Source organism: Pongo pygmaeus, chromosome 7 (assembly GCF_028885625.2).
Source record: "Pongo pygmaeus isolate AG05252 chromosome 7, NHGRI_mPonPyg2-v2.0_pri, whole genome shotgun sequence".
NCBI classification, from domain to species: domain Eukaryota; kingdom Metazoa; phylum Chordata; class Mammalia; order Primates; family Hominidae; genus Pongo; species Pongo pygmaeus.
This window is the reverse complement of record NC_072380.2, coordinates 98,825,430-98,840,445: the sequence shown is the minus strand read 5'-3', so window position 1 is coordinate 98,840,445 and position 15,016 is coordinate 98,825,430. Positions and strand designations below refer to the sequence as shown.

The window sequence follows — 15,016 nt, the reverse complement described above, 5'->3', positions numbered from 1 at the left end:
GATTTACATAAAGCAAAAAGGATAGATATTCTTAAAATACTAGTATAGTTTTTTTAAAAGAAAAAAGAATGAAATCTTCAGTAATACCATGCATGTATATTTCTATAAAGCTTGTCTGATAAAGACCACCAGGAACGAACTATAGTATAATACAATAAAGCCAAGTTTATGAACATGATGCAACAAGAGACATTATTCACCAGAGAAAATCTGAGTGTCCCACCAAACACAGGAAAAGACAAGGTTACTATAGGATATTGGGGATGGGGAGAGGTTAAGTGGAGTTTAAATGAAGTGATATTTTGATAGGCTCAAATTAAAGCAAGACAGTATTTAACATCAGGCTTCAGCTAAGAAGCAAATGCAGGGCCCTGTTTCCTTGAAAACTATTACATTAAGATAAACAGAATGTTGTGTTCAAAACTCTCTTATTTGAAGTTGTGCACCTGGATGCTTTTCTGTGTCAAAATAACTCAGACCCTCCAGGCAAAAATGGAATGTTTCAGTCTTACTGATAAGATTTCAAACACTGGGTGAGGTGGCTCACGCCTGTAATCCCAGCACTTTGGGAGGCTGAGGCGGGTGGATCACCTAAGGTCAGGAGTTTGAGACTAGCCTAGCTAACATGGTGAAACCCTGTCTCTACTAAAAATACAAAAATTAGTTGGGTGTGGTGGTGGGAGGCTGAGGCAGGAGAATTGCCTGAACCCGGGAGGTGGAGGTTGCAGTGAGCCAAGATCACGCCACTGCACTCCAGCCTGGGTGATATGGCGAGACTCCATCAAAAACAAAAAACAAAAAACAAAAAACAAAAAAAAACCCAGCTATTTTAAAACAAGATATTTTTCTTAATAATATGTGAGTAGGCAGGAAGCAATTATCAAACATACACACATGCACACACACAAAGTTGAGGCAAAAGAAGTCCCTCATGCTAAGTGTATTATTAGTCTGTTTTCATGCTAATGATAAAAACATACCCGAGACTAGAAAGAAAAAGAGGTTTCATGGACTTAAAATTCCACACGGCTGGGGAGGCCTCACAATCATGGCAGAAAGCAAGGAGGAGCAAGTCACATCTTACATGAATGGCAGCAGGCAAAGAGAGAGCTTATGCAGAGAAACTCCGGTTTTTAGAACCATCAGATCTCCTGAGACTTATTCACTATCATGAGAACAGCATGAAAAAACCCACCCTCGGCCGGGTGCGGTGGCTCATGCCTGTAATCCCAGCACTTTGGGAGGTCGAGGTGGGCGGATCACGAGGTTAGGAGATCGAGACCATGGTGAAACCCTGTCTCTAACCAAAACTACAAAAAAAAAAAATTAGCCGGGCGCAGTGGTGGGCGCCTGTAGTCCCAGCTACTCGGGAGGCTGAGGCAGGAGAATGGCGTGAACCCAGGAGGTGGAGCTTGCAGTGAGCCGAGATCGCACCACTGCACTCCAGCCCGGGCGACAGAGCAAGACTCCATCTCAGAAAAAAAAAAAAAAAAAAACCCACCTCCATGATTCAATCACCTCCAACCAGGTTCTTCTCATGATATGTGAGAATTGTGGGAGTTACAATTCAAGATGAGATATGGGTGGGGACACAGCCAAACCATATCACTAAGGTTTAGACAGGCTCAAAATAATAATAGCTAGCACTTATACAGCATTTACTGTCTACCAGATACTGCTCTAAGTGTTGTACCTCTATTAGCTCATTTAATCTTCATAATAGCCCCATGATGTAATTACTGTTTTTATCATCCTCACCATTTTTCAGATGAGGAAAATGAGACATCTCTTTCCCTAGGGACTGTGAATGCAAAGATTTCCCATGTCCGGATATTGGAAAGGGCTCACCACATTCCACAGAGCATACTCATACACATGTGGGGCTTTTATGTAAAGGCCATGGAAACGATGCAGCAAGAGAAAAAGAGCACAGGCAAGCAGTGGGAGCCTGACAATCATCCCATGAGCAAGCTCCCCAAGGTGGTTACACAAGGATCCGACCAGACTCCGTCTCAGGGATTGAACCACCAAGATCTGCGCAAGGAATCTAGGCTTTGGGAGAGCTCAAAGCTATAAAATCAACAGTGGGCTTCATATACCCCTCTCTCCACATATCAAAGGCACACTGCCTAATCAATTCGATCACCAGAAAACCTTTAGTGAAGAAATTGACTCGGAGTCGCCAGAGTTTAGCACTTTAAACGCCACATTATTCTCACTGCTCTTATCTTGGCCAAGAGTCAAAATCCAGACATCCAGGGGTCCCCAGAGATAAAGGGTGAGCTTTTCCCTTCTTCTTTCTTCCCCTACTACTGCTAATCCACATATATTTCTTCTCTGGACTCCCTATAGTCCATGTTCATTAATCATTCGACTAATTAATTGATGATTTACAGATACAGCAGGTCCTCAAGTAATGTAGTTACATACAATGTTGTTTTGTTATAACATGAGTGAGAAAAAAATAGATTCCTCTCTACAGCCACTGTCTGCATGGATTTTGCACGTTCTTTTCATGACTGTGTGGGTTTCTCCAGTTTTCTCCTGTGTCCCAAAGAAGTGCCTGTTAGATGGGCTGCTGTGTCTAAATGGTCCCAGTCGGAGTGAGTGTGGGAGTGTGTGTGTGTGTGTGTGTGTGGGAGGGGTGTGTGTTTGTGAATGTGGGTGTGTGTGTGGGGGTGTGTGTGTGTGTGGGGGTGTGTGTGTGTGTGGGTATGTGTGATTGTGTGGGTGTGTGTGTGTGGGTGTGTGTGTGAGTGTGTGGGTGTGTGTGAATGCACCCTATGATGGATGGCATCCTTTCCAGGGTCAGTTCTTACCTGTGTCCTTCACTGCTGGGATATTCTCAGGTCACCTGAGACTTTGAACTGGAATAATTGAGTAAGTAATTATCTTGTTTTAATTACTCTTTCTTAAATGTGTGTACAACTCACACTTATTTCAATGTTTAATATTATAGATGTCTTGGTCATTATTTTGAAGTTTGGTGATGTTTTTATGACCAGAAATATGCCATGGGAACTTAACTCTTGTTTATACTAATTAGCCTATGGTAAAATTGGTTAATGTCAAGTGAAGACTTATTATATATGAAAGTTCTTCCCCGACCAGGTCTTTCCTCACTGCCCAGGTCTGACCTCAACAATTAATCACCAGAAATACAGTGCAGCATGGGCTGGTTAAAAGAGATGTATCATGATAAGATCTGCAGAGAAAGAAGGAAGAAGCCATTCAGCAGAGGTTCTATATTTTAAATATTAAATAGTTAAAGAAGGAAAACAATCTCTCTATAAAAAGTAATTTTTTCGCCCTGTGGGCACAAGTGTTTATTTCAACAAGCAATTTCCTCTGATTCACTGAAGCCATCCCAAGTGTTATTTGCTCAAAATTGATTACAATATCATTTTCTATTTCACTTTTATCTGTCTCCCCCAAAACTCAGCACAACCTAAGCTGTCCTCTGGTCTTAAAAATGCCCAGCTCTATTTTGCATTGTCAAACTACATTAATTTGCTTTTGCTAACTAAAACGTAGTAAGTTGAAATAATCATTTATTAGCTCCTGAATCATTTATTAGTTTCTATAGGTTGCCAATTTGAGATCGTTCTTCTGGTTCTTCTGGTCTTAGCTGGGCTAATTCATGCTCTATAGTCAGCTGCTGGATTGACTGGGGGCTGGCTGGTGTAGAACAGTCTCAGGACAGTCTCAGATGGGACAGCTTATTTCTAACCACATGGTCTGTCATCCTGAAAATGGGTACACTGGGTGTGGAGACTGCACAAGGTTCTGAGAGGAGAGAAAGCAGAAGTGAGCCAGCTTCTTGAGGCATAGGCTCAGAATTCACACATCATTACGTCTACACATTCTATTAGCCAAAGTAAGTCACAAAACCAGCCCAGAATAAAGGGGTAGAGAAATGAAATCCACTTCTTAATGGGGGGACAGCAAAGTCACATTGCAAAAGGAGTGGATCCAGAGGCAGTGGAAGGATTCTAGCCATTTTTCAATCTATCAAACAGAATTGTCACATAAAACACAGGACACTCAGTTAATGAATACTTTTTTTTTTTTTTTTTGAGATGGAGTCTCACTGTTGCTCAGGCTGGAGTGCAGTGGCACGATCTCGGCTCACTGCAACCTCCGCCTCCCGGGTTCAAGCGATTCTCCTGTCTCAGCCCCCCGAGTAGCTGGGATTACAGGCATGTGCCATCACACCTGGCTACTTTTTGTATTTTTAGTAGAAATGGGGTTTCATCATGTTGGCCAGGCTGGTCTCAAAGTCCTGACCTCAGGTGATCTGCTTACCTCAGCCTCCCAAAGTGCTGAGATTACAGGCGTGAGCTACCATGACCAGCCTGAATAATTTTTTAGTGTAGATATGCTCCATGCCATAATTGGGACTTGCCTATATGAAAAAAATATTCATTTTTATCCAAAATTCAAATTTAACTTGACATCTTGTATTTTTGTTTGCTAAATCTGCCAACCCCACACACAGACCATGTCAAAAATAAGCAAAACCTTTATTTAAACGAGAGAGAAGTTGGAACTAGAAATGACTTTTAAATTGCACAATTTCATCCAGGTGCAGTGGCTCACGCCTGTAATCTCAGCACTTTGGGAGTTTGAGACCAGCCTGCCCAACATGGTGAAACCTGGTCTCTACTAAAAAAACAAAGAAACAAAAAGATTAGCTGGGCGTGGTAACAGGCACCTGTAATCCCAGCTACTCGGAAGGATGAGACACAAGAATTGCTTGAACCCGGGAGGCAGAGGTTGCAGTAAGCTGAGATCGTGCCACTGCACTCCAGCCTGGATGACAGAGCGAGACGCTGCTCAAAAAAAAAAAAAAAAATTAAAACGCCAGGTACGGTGGATCACACCTGTAATCCCAGCACTTTGGGAGGCTGAAGGGGGTGGATCACTTGAGGTCAGGAGTTCCAGACCAGCCTGACCAACATAGCGAAACCCCTGTCTCTACTAAAATACAAAAAATTACCCAGGCATGGTGGTGCACACCTGTAGTCCCAGCTACTCGGGAGGCTGAGGCAGGAGAATCGCTTGAACTTGGGAGGCAGAGGTTGCAGTGAGCTGACATCGCGCCACTGCACTCCAGCCTGGCGACAAAGCAAGACTCCGTCTCAAAAATAAATAAATAAATAAATAAATAAATACACAAATTAGCTGGGCGTGGTGGTGGGTGCCTATAATCCCAGCTACTCAGGAGGCTGAGGCAGGAGAATCACTTGAACCAGGAGGCAGAGGTTGCAGTGAGCCAAGATCGTGCCACTGCAATCCAGCCTGGGCAACACAGTGAGACTCCGTCTAAAAACAAAAAAGGAATTAAAAAAAGAAAAAGAAAATGAATTGCACAACTTCACCAATTGTAGTATTAGAATGGGCTGAAAGCTCTAAGTATACCCAAAGGAAAGGAGTAACTTGGTCCCCTCTTAACATAATATATAATAAGCTTGTCAAACCTGCAGCCTGCAGGTCATATGCAGCCCAGACAACTTTGAATGCAGCCCAACACAAATTTGTAAACTTTCTTAAAACATTATGAGTTTTTTTGTAATTTTTTTTTTTTGGCTTATCAGCTACCATTAGTGTTAGTGTATTTTATGTGCGGCCTAAGACAATTCTTCTAATGTCACCCAGGGAAGCCAAAAGATTGAACAGCCTTGATATATAAAAATCTATTTTATTTCAGTTGTATTAGATGAAAAATTGCTACACAGAAAACCAATAAGAGAAGAATCTGTACTTTCAGTAATTTGGACCTGTTCTATATTTACAATAATGCCTTTACCCTCCTACGGGAATTTTTTAAATCTTTCGAAGGTGTTAATTAATCATTATGCTGTTCTGGAATTTATTATAACTAATCAGACCAAAGATACTTGAAATTGATATTTTAAGTACCATACCCACACGCTGTAGTAAAATTTGATGTTTTTCTCTATGGGTTTTTATGACTGATTGTATTTTTCCTACTATAACTTTTGTGACTAGAAGTGACGGTGCAAAGGTCAAATAAATGTGCATCATTAAGTAATGCAACCTGACATTTCTAGATAATAACTCCCTCGGATAAGGAAAGGGAGTGATACCTGAAAGGTCACAGCCCCCTTACTGTCCCTTTGCACCTCTAGTCATCTCTGCCCACTGCACACAATGATTCTGCCACAAATTTATGAGAATCCTCTCTGCTGGGAATCCTAAGAAATACAGAATTCAGCATACAGTGTATGCTAAGGGTTATTAACCGGGCTTGTGATACAGCTTCTTGCATCCAGCTTTGAATAAATCAAGCTCTGTTGTTTACACCAGAATCTTAGACTTTCAAGGGAATTTAAAGATTCCTACTCCAAGTCCCATTTTACAAAACATTCGTGTTTTGTAATAAGACCCTTTGTCCAGGGCTACGCCACAGTAAAGCAGAGTTCAAGGTCAAAAGATAACATATGCTTTTCAAACATGAAGCCCATGGAAAGGCTTGATAAAAGTAGCATCCACCTAAAGCAGGCCTTTTTCAAATAAACAAGTACATTTGCCAAGATTTTATGGGGTCAAATGATGATCAAGTCTGCCATGTTAGGACCATATTTATATTCCAAATCTGAGAGGAAAAATTCAGATTTAGCATGTCCTTCAGAAAAGGACTAACCACAGATTTCATTAAAATAGAAATATGTGTGGTCGGGCATGGTGGCTTATGCCTGTAATACCAGCACTTTAGAAGGCTAAGGCAGGCAGATCACTTGAGGCCAGGAGTTTGAGACCCTGTCTCTACAAAAAATAAAGAAATAAAATATGTGGAAGATTAATATTGTTTGAATTTCAATATCACATTTGTAAAAGTGAATAAAGAGATTTAGTTATGAAACAAAAGGGTTCATTCATACATTCATCTCCCTATACTAACAATGTTTCTGAACCCACGCTTTCTTAACCCATGCCACTGACAATGCTGATTTCTTTGCTGAAAGGCTCTTCCGCTTTCTCTACATTATAAAGCCCCGTAAAACCTTTAAATCCCAGATGAAATGTCAATCCATCCATGAAGCTCTCCAAGATCTTCCCACTGCCCTGACCACTCTCCACATTGAATAGAAAATCTTCCCATTCTAAGCTTCAATATTTTCTCATATAAACTAAATTCTATCTTTATATATGCTCTAGCACATACTTCATTCATTCATTCTTTCAGTGTCTATTTAGGGAATGCCTTCTAAATGCCAAGGTATCTTCTAGGCTCTGAGGAGAAAGCAGTGAACAAACAGGCAAAAATCCCAGATTTCTTGGAACTGACATTCTAGTGGGTGAGGAAGGACAAGAAAAAAAAACAAAACAACATCAACAACAACAAAAAAACAACTTCCCAGGCTCCAGCAATCCTCCTACCTCACAGCCTCCCAAGTAGCTGGAACCAAGTGTGCTCTACCACACCCAGCTAATTTTTGTATTGAGACAGGTGATTTGGTGTGGCCGTGTCCCCATCTTGAATTGTAGTTCCCATAATCCCCACGTGTCATGGGACGGACCCAGATGGGAGGTAATTGAATCATGGGGGTGGTTACCTCCATGCTGTTCTGGTGATAGTGAGTCAGTTCTCATGAGATCTGATGACTTTATAAGGGGCTTTTCCCCAACTTTGCTCTGTACTTCTCCGTGCTGCCACCAGCTGAAGAAGGATGTATTTGCTTCCTCTTCCGCCATGATTGTAAGTTTCCTGAAACCTCCCCAGCTATGCTGAACTGTGAGTCAATTACACCTCTTTCCTTTATAAATTACCCAGTCTTGGGTATGCCTTTACTAGCAGCATGAGAACGGACTAATACAATGGGTTTTCACCATGTTACCCAGGCTGGTCTCAAACTCCTGAGCTTAACGAATCCACCCAACTTAGCCTCCCAAAGTGCCATGATTACAGGCGTAAGCCACTGCACCTGGCCAAAATAAATATACTTTAAACAGAGAAGAAAAATAAAAAGTACTAGGGAAAGAGGTACACTTTTAAATAAGGTGATCAGAAAAGGCCTCACTGAGTGATGTTTAAATAAAGACCTGAAGGAGGCGAGGGAACAAGGTTCCCAAGTGGCCAGGAGAGGCTGGGTTTTCAGGAAGGGGCAGCGGCAAGTGCAAAAGCCCTGAGCCAGGAATATGCCAGGCATATTCAAGTAAGAGCCAGAAAGCCCGTGTGGTTGGAGTGAATGACAATGCAGAGATTAGTAGAAAAGAAGTTTAGAAAAGGAAAGAGCAGGAGGGGCCAGACCATAGAGACACTGAGAAGTTGGTAGGATTTGTGTTTGAAGGCACGGAGGGAGACTTGTTAGAGTTGTGGTACTAAAGGGAGTGAACTGTAAAAGGGGTTGTTATTGAAAAACTGAATACTTGAAAATGCGATCAGGAGTTTTTTTTAATAACGATAAGGTCTAGCATATGTGGACTGAGGTTGAATAGAGAGCAGTATTATTATAAGGAGGGATAGAGAGAGTGATCTAATCTAATGATGTGAGATTCAAAGCCAGAGGTTTTAAAGAGGAGGGAAAAGCTCTCTGAAAGCAGAAGGGAGGATCAAGGAGGGGACCTACGCAGCCTCCAAGCCCAGGGGTAGATCAGGAAGAGGAAATTACCATCACTTGAGAGGGCAGCAGAGGAAGCAATGTTCTTCAAGACAGGCAGGTTTTAATTGGAATTCAAAGGTGAAGGGACTATTCAGAAAAAAACATTGATATCAGAAATTTCTGCTAATGAATGACCCAGTTCTTGAGGGCAGAGTGGAAGGGTATGGGGCACCGGAGAGAAGTGGGATGTGGAGTCAGAATACAAGGGTTGGAAACTAATGGTCTGGGCTTCTTGTGAGGACTGGCATGAACAGTGATCACAGGATGGTACTGGAGAGCAATGAATGATAGCGGGATGAGCAGGAGAAGCATCTTTCCAGAAGCAGCATTCAAGGGCCCCTCTTTACTCATCACCGTGGATGCCTGAAGGCAGAAGAAGGGCCAGTCTTACTCCATCACAGCAGAGTTCCTCACCTTGCTCACTCTTGTTCTGTTTAACATCATATACTGTCTCTTTTTCCATATTAGATCATAAGCTTTGAAGTCAGCAAGAATTTTTTTACTCTGTTTGAATTCCCCTGTTGATTGCCAGTAATAGACTACCCAATAAACATTTGTTCAAAGAAAAGTTGAATACTTCTTACTGAAAGGAAGGGATGGTTGAAAAAACCAAATTATTTCCTACTCAGACATTTCTCTGAGAACTCCTTAAAGCTCCCCATCCTTGAAATTCTTCTGAGTCCAGTCCTAGAAGACCAGGTGCTGCTATAAAACTTGGTGCTTTGTGAGTACCAATAAATGCTTTGTAAGCATCTGCTGATGAAAGACCAGAGATAGCTCTCCTTTCCCAAGCAGTAAGAAGTCTCAATTCTGCTTATAATAATACTTGCCATCATTGTGGAGGAAGGAATCAACAGCCAAGCCAAAGTGTAATTCTGTATGGACATTTCAAACTACTGTGGTTTTTCTGGAGAATCTGGCCAAATGTAGCGATGATCAGGAAGTGATGTTACTTGGTGACAAGTGACAAGGGTGATGGTCTTGCTACATGCAAGGGTTTGGCATTCCTGGGAGACATATTATCACCAGGTCTGAACCAGCCTCTGCACCATTAAGGAACCAACAAGATACGAGTCTACCAGACAATTTGATAGTGAGGCAGGAAAAGCTCAGAATTTGGAAACAGACCTAGAATCAGACACTTAGAAGCTATGTGACCAAACAGCTGAGTCTCTGCCAGAAGGTGACCACTATCAGCTCTGCCATCTGGCCTTCACCAAGGCAAAGCCACTGTGACTAGACCCACATTTGGTCACAGGGTTCCATGTGGAACTCTGTGGGCTTCTGAACTCATCTGTCTGCCCTAAAAAGTATGGTCCTCTGGTTTTTCAAATGCACAAATATAATCACATCATTCATTTGCTTAAATCAATTTAGTGGCATCCCATTACCCTAGGCCTCAGTCTGAACTCCCTTACCTGCCCCAAAAGGCCCTCAGGATGTAAACACCACCAACCACTCCACCTCATTTCTTTTACCACTTTCCCTCTTATACTTTATATTCCAACAAACTCAAACTTCTGTCCACTCCTAAAACATTCAACTCTATACTTGCTATTGGCCTGACAGCTTCATAAGTGCTTTTAACCTTCTTCACCCAGCTAACTTTCAGGTCTTAGCTTACATGGCACATCCTCAGGGAAGCGCTCCTTGCCTCTCAGATGGGTTAGGTCTCTCTCTACTGTATGTTGTTTCACGCACAGATCTCACATCTCTACAATTACCTGCTCAATGTTGTCTCTCCCCCACTAGCCCATTATTTCTACAAAGGCAGCAACTGTGGCTGTCTTGGTCACCACTGGCAAAGTCCTGCCCAATGCCCATGACAAAAGCAATTAAAAAATTTTTTTTAAATTAGGTGGTTACACTATCCTTCTTAACGTGATTGATAATCTCAGGCCATTCTAGCTATAAGCTAAGAATCTTTCCTTTACTGCACCCAGAAGAGTATCTTGGACCCACTCAATATCTTTTAAACAAATAAATCCCATAAAATAATATCCCCCAAATTGTTGAATTCAGTAAAATATGAAGTCAAGGCCACCTAAAACACTATATTTTATTTTTAACTTTTCTATTGTTTTGGTCACATGTAAAGAATAAAAATGAAAACAAGACACTACTGTGTCACATCAAGAAATAACTTTATCCAAAAGGAATTCGAATGTAAGATATATTTAGCATCAATTCATATATTAGTAACTTATACATATATTGTCAAGTATGACATCCATAAAAGCACAAAACAGTTTCTAACACGTTCCATCAAACTCCTGGCGTACTTTATATGTCATTTCCATGACTACTAACCACACATATAGAGGCTAGGGGATACTTAGTGAAGACAGCTTTCCAGGAAGTTTACAAAATTGAAAAAAAAAAAAAAAGGTATGTCAAAATATAGCATAAGTAGCAATGGGGCCCTGAATTTACTTTGGAAAGATTGCCTAAGGCAGCACTATAATGAACAGTTGTAAATCTCTGATCAGACTTCAAATTTTTCTGGTATTAAAATTTCAATTCTAACCACAAGGTTAGGTGACTAGATTAGCTGGTATATTATTTCCTCTGTCCCAGCATCTGTAAGAAATATTACATCTCTCCTGGGCACCCTCACTCCAATATATATTTGTAATAGATCTGATTATATGAAGTGTAAAAGTCAATATGGGTAATTTTTCTTTAAATGCATTTTAAGAACAAATAGCACTTCAATTAATGGTGGCACAACAGGGAAAAGGACTATTTTAATATAAAACAATATTAAATCAGCGTGTGATGAGGTTGAGTGCTGAAACTGTGAAAACTGATAATTTAGAAATTGTAAATGCTTTTATTCAAAACTGTAAAAAGGCACCAATTACCCTAGTTTGCTGGAATCACAGTTCTTGTGAATAATAGCATCTACTGATGAACATGATCATGAATTAAAAGTTTTTAAATTTTAAAACAATTTTAAAATAGAATAATTCTGATAAAATCAGAGTATAAAATAATGAAGACCAAATCCAATTGACAGTGATTAACCGTTATTTGGCTGAAGAAAACTAGGAATGCTCATGACCAGCAGTTCCCAAGTACCTTGTGTAGGTGACTCAGGGGCTGCGAGGAGCTGGTTAAGGAGAAGGAGGATACGCCCAGTGACTGGGACCCTGCCACAGCATCAAACAGATAAGCTCACTTCTGTCTGTTTTACTGTACATTGAGAATATGTGTAAGTCATTTTTTAAAAGGCTTCTTGTGATTAAAAGAGAAAATTCTGAAAACCACAGCAACGTATCTATGCTGTTTCCAAGCACACAAAGAGAATTAGAACATCTGAGACAACTATGGCTTCAAACAATCAGAAGAAGGGTTAGTTTTCTTTTCTCCTATTGATAATGTCAAAATGATGTGTCATCTATTGAGCCATACTATGGAGTAGCAGGCTACTAGTTAGGTGCCTTCCCCAGTTAACAGCACATATCCAAAGGACAGCTCGCCAAGCGGGAAGGTGGTAGGTAAATGCTCACCTGGGCTAGGCAACCACCACAGCAAGCAGGTCCCCTCTCAGCCTGGCCTTGGCAATGACCTGCTTCTGAGAAGCCACAGCTATCTGTGGTTGAGAGCTCACTCCCCTGAGGCACTGCAGAGAACAAGAGACATGGGCTGTGGGGAAGCTTTTCAATAAAACTGAGAGGCACATCAACGTGGCACTGTATGTGTCCATTTAAGGATATATGATAACCATGCAATTTCAAAAGGTAAATTATTAAAGATAATTGGCCAATATATAGATATGCATAGTTTTTAGCACATAGGCCCTCAATAAAATATTAGGATCTATTCTGAAAATGTAATGTTCACTAAGTAATATGCTGTAAAATGTAAAAGTCAGGAAAAGAAATTCAACTCTTAAAAAAAAAAAAAGCACATAAAATCCACCCTATCTTAATGTAGCAGTTGGAAAAGTTTTCTTTTTTCTTTCCTTTTTCTATGTTGCAGTAGGTTTTATACTTAATAAAGTATGCTGTAGACATAGGAAATAGCATATTATTAAATTGTAAAATGCAATTTTGATTAACAGATAACTGGTATCGTGAGTTTAAAAATCAGATGAAAATGGTACTTAAAAAAAGGAGAAAATGACTAAGTGGATCTGTACAAATCAATGTATGGGACCTTAGCAAGGAAAGTATAAAATTTTTTTTTTAGTAAGCAGTTTTTCATTAGTTAGAAGGAAATGGAATTCTGAATTTCACCTTATATGTTTGGTCCTCTTATCTTTCCTGGACAAAACAGTCCTAACTATTTTAACAAATCTCAATTAAAGTAATCTAATAATGTAGAATTCAGGACAACCTACCATCTGTGCATCTACAACATCCTGAAAGTCTTGCTCAGTTAATGAAAAAAAAAAGCCAAATCTGACCATGTTTACAGTTTTCCACAATAAAATAAAATATCTAGAAAGGCAAATAAAAATGGCTTACTTACATGAGGTTATTTTTACTTGTTGATTGTACATTTAAAAAACTGAGTATGTGCCTTTTCCTGCTCATTCAGTACTTTTCATAAAGTCCCAAGTTGAGTGTATGCTGTTTTGTAAACCACAGTGTCTAAACTGCAGCAAAAATCAGATGCACAGAAAGGTAATTTTTACCTTGCAGAAAGCACTGTATACAGAGTTACAGGAACAAATTTGATATCATATAATTTAAGAAGCTCTCATAATCAGGTATGGACATTGGCTTATACAACATACACTGTGAATCAGGCACAGCAACCTGCAAACCACATCATCCCAACAGTTTTCCATTCTTCCTATTGACAAACACTTAAAAACAGCATTTTCATCATATGAAAGTAAACAAAAACAACAACAAAATAAGCTTTCCCCACACTAATTCTAATCCAAAGAGCTTTACTGCAATTAATGTAAATCGCTATCAATCACTGAATTGATTGGGCAAAGATGGACTTGGCACTGTCCCCCCAAAAGAACCTAGAAAGAATGCTTTAAACAGATATAATCCATAGAGAAAGAGATTTACATCATAAATGCTGGGGGTAAAAAGTACATAGAACGACAAATACATGATTTGGGGTGAGAGATGGCATTGCTCCACATAACACAAAAGAATTCTGTTGAAGTGGTCACTGCTTCTGTTGTTTTGTGGCTGGGTTCTTGGGAGGAAGGAGTTTGTATGTATTGAAGTAGCCCACCACCTGCTGGGGAATCTCTGCCAAGACACACTGAGCAAGTGCTTCTTTTGGAGCCTTGTGAAAAACAAAATCAAAGTGACTTTATTAGCAACTGAATTTTCCTGGCTTTTTCATAAAAGACTAGGGATACTTCAGCAGCCACTAAAATGAAGCAATTCTAATTCATAGGCCTGTACCTTTTCTTAGGAACAGTCCATGAAATATGGAATGAGCTAACTAGCCAATGTTACTTATGATTGCTATTACTATCCTTGCTAACATTTGTCAAGTCCTTTTTCGGTGCCAGCATTCTAACATTCGATGATTTTGTTGTTGTTGTTTTATAACTTTTTAAAAAAAAGTGGGTCTTTCACTTACTTGGTATTAATGTTTTTTTACTTTTTTTTACAACAATTGTAAATTCATAGGAAGTTGCAAAAACAATAAAGAAAGGTACCATGTACCCTTCACCCAGATTCCTCCAAAGGTAACATCTTGCATAACTATATATAGTATCAAAACCAAAACCAGGCAGCTGACATTGATACAGTTCACAGAACTTACTGTGATTTCTAGTTTTACATGTACTCATTTGTGTGTGTGTGTGTGTGTGTGTGTGTTTCTGTATAATTCGATGCAATTTTGTCATCTGGGTAGATCTGTTTAACCACCACCACAATTGAGATGCAGAACTGCCTCAACAGCACAAAGATCCCTACCTAACATTACTACTTTATAATCACAACACTCCACTTCCTCCCCTCCCATTGCTGGTGGGAATGTTAAATGATATAGCCACTTTAGAAGAGTTTAACAACTGCTTTAAGAATTAAACATGCAACTACCGTATAAGCCAGCAACTGCAGTCCTAGGTATTTATCCCAGAGGAATAAAAACTCATGTTTGCACAAAAACCCATGAATAGGCTGGGTGTGGTGGCACACGCCTGTAATCTCAGCACTTAGGGAGGCCGAGGCGGGTGGATCACTTGAGGTCAGGAGTTTGAGACCAGCCTGGCCAACATGGTAAAACTCTGTCTCTACTAAAAAACAGAAAAAAATTGCCAGGCATAGTGGTGCACACCTGTAATCCCAGCTACTAGGGAGGCTGAGGCACGAGAATCACTTGAACCCAGGAGACGGAGGTTGCAGTACTGTACTCCAGCCTGGGTGACAGAGCAAGACTCTGTCTCAAAACAAAAACAA

General features: G+C 40.2%; 1 protein-coding gene across 12 annotated transcripts in view; it reads right to left on the bottom strand.

Moving 5' to 3' along the window:
* Positions 1–10,668: 10,668 nt before the first annotated feature.
* CPNE3 (copine 3) overlaps positions 10,669–15,016 on the bottom strand; it is a 46,921-nt gene continuing 42,573 nt past the window's right edge. For all 12 annotated transcript variants that reach the window (XM_054499861.2, XM_054499866.2, XM_054499860.2 and 9 more), the window contains one exon: positions 10,669–13,886. In XM_054499861.2, the coding sequence (XP_054355836.2) occupies positions 13,764–13,886 (123 nt within the window). In that variant the 3' untranslated portion in view covers positions 10,669–13,763. The remainder of the gene's footprint in view (positions 13,887–15,016) is intronic.